The 4518-nt window shown below is 45.3% G+C and overlaps 2 protein-coding genes across 4 annotated transcripts; one reads left to right on the top strand and one right to left on the bottom strand.

Annotated features, from left to right (window-relative positions):
* Positions 1–577: 577 nt before the first annotated feature.
* LOC123128523 (uncharacterized) lies at positions 578–1552 on the top strand. The gene has a single exon (XM_044548551.1). The coding sequence runs from the start codon at positions 766–768 to the stop codon at positions 1435–1437; it is 672 nt and encodes a 223-aa protein (XP_044404486.1). The 5' UTR covers positions 578–765; the 3' UTR covers positions 1438–1552.
* Positions 1553–1684: 132 nt separating this feature from the next.
* LOC123128521 (N-alpha-acetyltransferase 40) lies at positions 1685–4267 on the bottom strand. 3 transcript variants are annotated; one of them, XM_044548547.1, is made up of 8 exons: positions 4098–4267; positions 3583–3685; positions 3247–3326; positions 2815–3144; positions 2542–2615; positions 2361–2403; positions 2221–2289; positions 1685–1925 (listed from the first exon to the last, which is right to left on the bottom strand). In XM_044548547.1, the coding sequence occupies exons 1-8, from the start codon at positions 4164–4166 to the stop codon at positions 1914–1916; spliced, it is 780 nt and encodes a 259-aa protein (XP_044404482.1). In that variant the 5' UTR covers positions 4167–4267; the 3' UTR covers positions 1685–1913. The 3 variants fall into 3 exon arrangements, with proteins under 3 accessions (XP_044404482.1, XP_044404481.1, XP_044404483.1); XM_044548546.1 differs by having other exon boundaries at positions 2221–2403; XM_044548548.1 differs by having other exon boundaries at positions 2221–2403; positions 3583–3704; positions 4098–4245.
* Between the last annotated feature and the right edge of the window lie 251 nt (positions 4268–4518).

The raw sequence follows: 4518 nt of genomic DNA on the forward strand, positions 1-4518 counted from the left end.
TTTTATCACATGGTACATGTTTCCATGGTATGGGTCTTTTAGGCATACTCTAAATGTTTGCCAACTATAGTGTGGAGTATTAGATAAGCATGGCCATATGCTTGTTTCTTTTTCCTATACCTTTTACGAATATATATATATATATATATATATATAACTATGCTAGTCACTGGCCGTCAAATTTACATTATGCTCCTCCCTTCTGAATCTGGTTCAGGTCTCTTGTTTGCAGCCTCTGAATTCTAGTGTGCTTTGTGTTGTAAAACCTGATGCAGAGATAAATAGACTCATTTCCTTTTCTATCTAGCTTTAAGAAACAAAGGCACTTCTTCGACTCACCATAGCGTCAGCAAGAGGGGTTCTAGCTAAAGAGACGAAATGCACCACAACCGCCAGCGCAAAAGCAATCAGCCGTGGCTTTGGTTGTTGGATGCATATATGAAACAATCACCAGCACCGCAAGAAACAATGGGCTGGGCGTGCTGCTTTGGCACTAGCAGTGGACGCCAAGCGCTTGCACAAGACACTCGTGCACACACAGGCGTTACGGTTCTCATGGCACCGTGCTGCCCCATGCATGCTGAAATTACTTTCTGCTTGCTTTGGCGATGCCAATCTGTACTACGATATTAATTTGCATCCTAAAAATTGCTCCCTATAAATGGTCAGGAGATTGATCACGGTCATCGTCAATATCAGATCTGTAAGACTCGAAAGAGATTTAGTAAGAGTGTGGGCTAGATCTAGAGAGTACAGAGTGAGAGGATGTCGACAAGCAGTGGCAAGCCGCTCCTCGTCGTGATCCGCCGGAGCAAGCTCTCCGTAGGAGATGAGGGCCGCCGCATCTGCACAGAGTTCAAGCAGGCCAAGTACCCCTTCAAGTGGAGAAGGTACATGTGCGCTAGGTGTGGGGTGCTCCGTGAGGAGCACAACGCCTGCAAGAGCAAGCTCTCCGCAGGAGATGGGGGCAAGCACGACACCAGCAAGAGCAAGCTCCCTGCAGGAGATAAGGGTGAGCAATCCACTGACAAGTACAAGCTCTCTGCAGAAGATGAAGGTGAGCGCAGCGCCAACAAGAGTAAGATATCTGCAGGAGAGGAGGGCGAGCGTTTCTGCACCGAGTTCAAGCAGGCCAAGTACCCCTTCAAGTGGAGAAAGTACATGTGTGCCAGGTGCGGGGTGCTCCGTAGCGAGCATGGCGTCAGCAAGGCCAAGGCCAAAGTGGACGACGACACGGAGAATATCAAGGAGGAGGACCTGCCGCCACGCAAGAGGCTCATTCTCAGGTTCAAACGGTCACAGGCCCTTGCTGCTGCTGCTTCTGCCACATCCAGGGAGAAGGAGAACAAGGAGGGGGAGCTAGAGGAAGGGGAGATCAACTGGAGCCCCGGCGCGACGATCGCCAAGGGGAAGAGAGCCCCAAGGAGAAAGCGCTAGGATGCACCGTGAACTGAGCAATGCACCAATTGAGAACTTGTTATATGTGAATCTCTTTAGCTACGTGAAACAACTTGTGTACTGGTCCGATGTTCACTTCTTTAACTTCGACCAAGTCTACCCCATATACATCAGATGTGGTGGACCATCGTGCTTGTTTCCTAAAGTGTATCAGCAAAATAGTTTCAGACAAAACTCATTGATAACATAACCAAATTTGGCTCTAGAAATTAAACAGATAGCCAAAGAAAACATGACCAAACCAAAATTTTGCCATCAAACCTAATTAATGGTAGGTAAATATGGTCAAAGTTGCCAATGGAACAAATATTCACAAGTTTGGTACGGCAAACCTTGGCTCTGAAGATATAAAACCAAACATCCTGTACTACTCCAAATAAATCACAAAAACATGGGCTGTCGCATCCCGCCAGAGCTTGTTATGCAACCACAGTCGTGTTGTGCTCCCCCGTGCATTACTTGCCTTCCTGCACATTACACCGTGATGCACATTCATTAGCTGGGATAAAAAAGTACATATGCAGTAGAAGAGCATCTACTGAATATAGCACAAATTTAATCAGTAGCAGATCACGCAGAGTCCTACTCTACACGTTCATACATCATAGGTTATGTGGACAGTACTAAGTAATTAAAGCTTTAGTGCAAAGCAAAAGAGGAGCCACACAACCAATTCATAACATCAGTGACACGTAGATGGTCGGAATCAGTAACCTTACTAGGTTAACAGTGGATCTACACAATATGGAACATGCTACACACCTCCAATTTGCACTTGGCTTCAGATTCAAATGCCTTGCACAAGATCTCATAGCTTCTATGAATTCCAATCTGTGGAAAATGAAGGAGTCAACGTACAAATATCTTGTTCCTGTGGATACTATTTCTTGGTAAAGTAATACCAGTGGATCCACTCGTGATGGCGAGGTACTGGATATTACATATCTGCAAGACAGAATAAGTGAATTAAAATATTGCAATCAAAGTGAATGAGACACCATAAGTAACCAACAACCAGAAGGTACATCCGTTCAGTGCACCCCAGATAAGTTGTTGACATGAAATGCAAATTTACGACTTTACCCCAAATTGTTGTAGAAAGCCATAGCATCTGTATTAGATTTTTGAACTGTTAGCATCACGGCCTCCATTTGGCTCTGCAAGCATACATGTGTTCTGGGTCAATTCTTTTATCATCATTCCAGCTGAGATGTCACCAGAATAGTAATTGGGCAAGGAACAAAAAAAAATGCATTAACCAGAAGACACAGACCACACCATGACACTCTATGTCTTGACATAATATTCTGAAGAACAGAACAATAAACTATCAGGAACTTCAAAAAATCAGATCACCTTGCAAGCTATAAGTTCAATCAACTGCATTAGGAACTTCCCCAGCCCCTTCCCTTGGACAGAAGACTCCAATTGTAGCTCATACACATAAAGAACAGGAACATCCTCTTCAACAACAAATCTGTAGTGTACAAAACCAAGCAAGCGGCCTCCACGGCATGTCACATGTGCACATTCCACCCCTGAATCTTGCTTCATGAAACATTTGGCAATATCACTGTCTGCATATTGGCAGATCAGGATATATCGTGCTTCTGGAGCAACCATTTCCCGGCGCTTAATTTTCTCTTCTGAAGTCCATTCTGATCCATAAGTTCCCTTCATGTTAGCCTAAATTATTGTTTACCAGTGTTACATTCAATAATCATGGGTTACTTGTAAAAAGGTACATACACAAACATCCTAAAGCAGTAGGCAGGTAAGGTATTCAACCTTGAGAAGATTTTGGATGTACTTCCTCGTTGGCACTGGAAGCTGATTGCCATGCCCAGACTCCAAGTAGATCGAAAAACCTAAATATAAGAAATACGAGTTCAGCCTGCTATAGTGCAGTTCTCCTCCAGAAAAAGACAATGCTTGGCCCAAAGCAAGAAGTGTTGTCTCGAATACAATTGCTAAGGCCTAATGATGCATTCAATTTTCTTTTGTTGAATTTCTAAAGCTGAATCCAGGAAACACACAGTAGGTGTCCTGAACCCAAATGGTACATTAGTAGCTACTTGTCCTACAGCACAGAAAATTTTCACCAGAGAGACAAATGTAGGTTACCACTTCTCTCGTATTTATGAAAATCCGGGAATTGCGCAAGATGGTCCTTCACAGCTACAGCTCTCCTTATAAGTTCTTTGATGGCCTTCTTCCTCCCCAATATCTATCCAAAAGCATGATATCTGCATGAGCTCCCAGTATACATATAACCTCCATCAGTTCTCCAGCAATGCTGATTCATGGCATGGTTGCTATTTATCACAAAAACAGCTGGATTCAGGGACCAGAGTCACCAGGTGTTCACTGAATCCCTGTGTTGCTGAAAAGTAAAAAAAAAAAATCTAGGTGTAGGTGATGCAACTTTCAACATGTTTCCGCGGAATCAACACATGGATAATGGGTGTGCTGAACTTCGCGCTACGGCCTCAGCCAGCTCCATCCTACTCGCCAATCTCGAATGCCGGGATTAAACAAATGTCAGCATACAATAGATTTTTGCAATGAAATTGGCCGCAGGGAGCGGAAAGGGGATCGGGGATGCAAGAGGAGGAGGGGAAGGGGAGATGTATGAGTACCTCCTTCCTACTCGGCGGCCTCTCCACGCCGCCGCTGCTCCGAGGCCTCTTGTTCTCCGCCGTCGCCATGGCTGGCCCCTTCCGTTGTCTCGTGGCTGCCGGCTGCAGGAGAGGCGCCGCCGGTGGGCTCACGAAGTAGGAGTGGTTGTACTGTCGGGCCAATGAAAGGATGCTTGCTTCAGCCATGGGCTTTATGGGCCTTTGCGAGTTATTTGAGTCGCGTAGCGCGCACGACGCAACCAAGGCCTTCGGGCCTTTTATGTCTTCTTTTCACCGTCTTGTCTAAAAAAAGTCTTCACCGTTCAACTCGCGCAGAAATTAGCGAAATCACTAGCTTTTTAAAAACGACAAAGCTAAATACCTGCCGACTGGTCATTAGCGACAGGCACGCACAATTCGCCTGACGCACGATCCACGTTCG

The sequence above is a fragment of the Triticum aestivum genome, chromosome 6A, assembly GCF_018294505.1.
Source record: "Triticum aestivum cultivar Chinese Spring chromosome 6A, IWGSC CS RefSeq v2.1, whole genome shotgun sequence".
NCBI classification, from domain to species: domain Eukaryota; kingdom Viridiplantae; phylum Streptophyta; class Magnoliopsida; order Poales; family Poaceae; genus Triticum; species Triticum aestivum.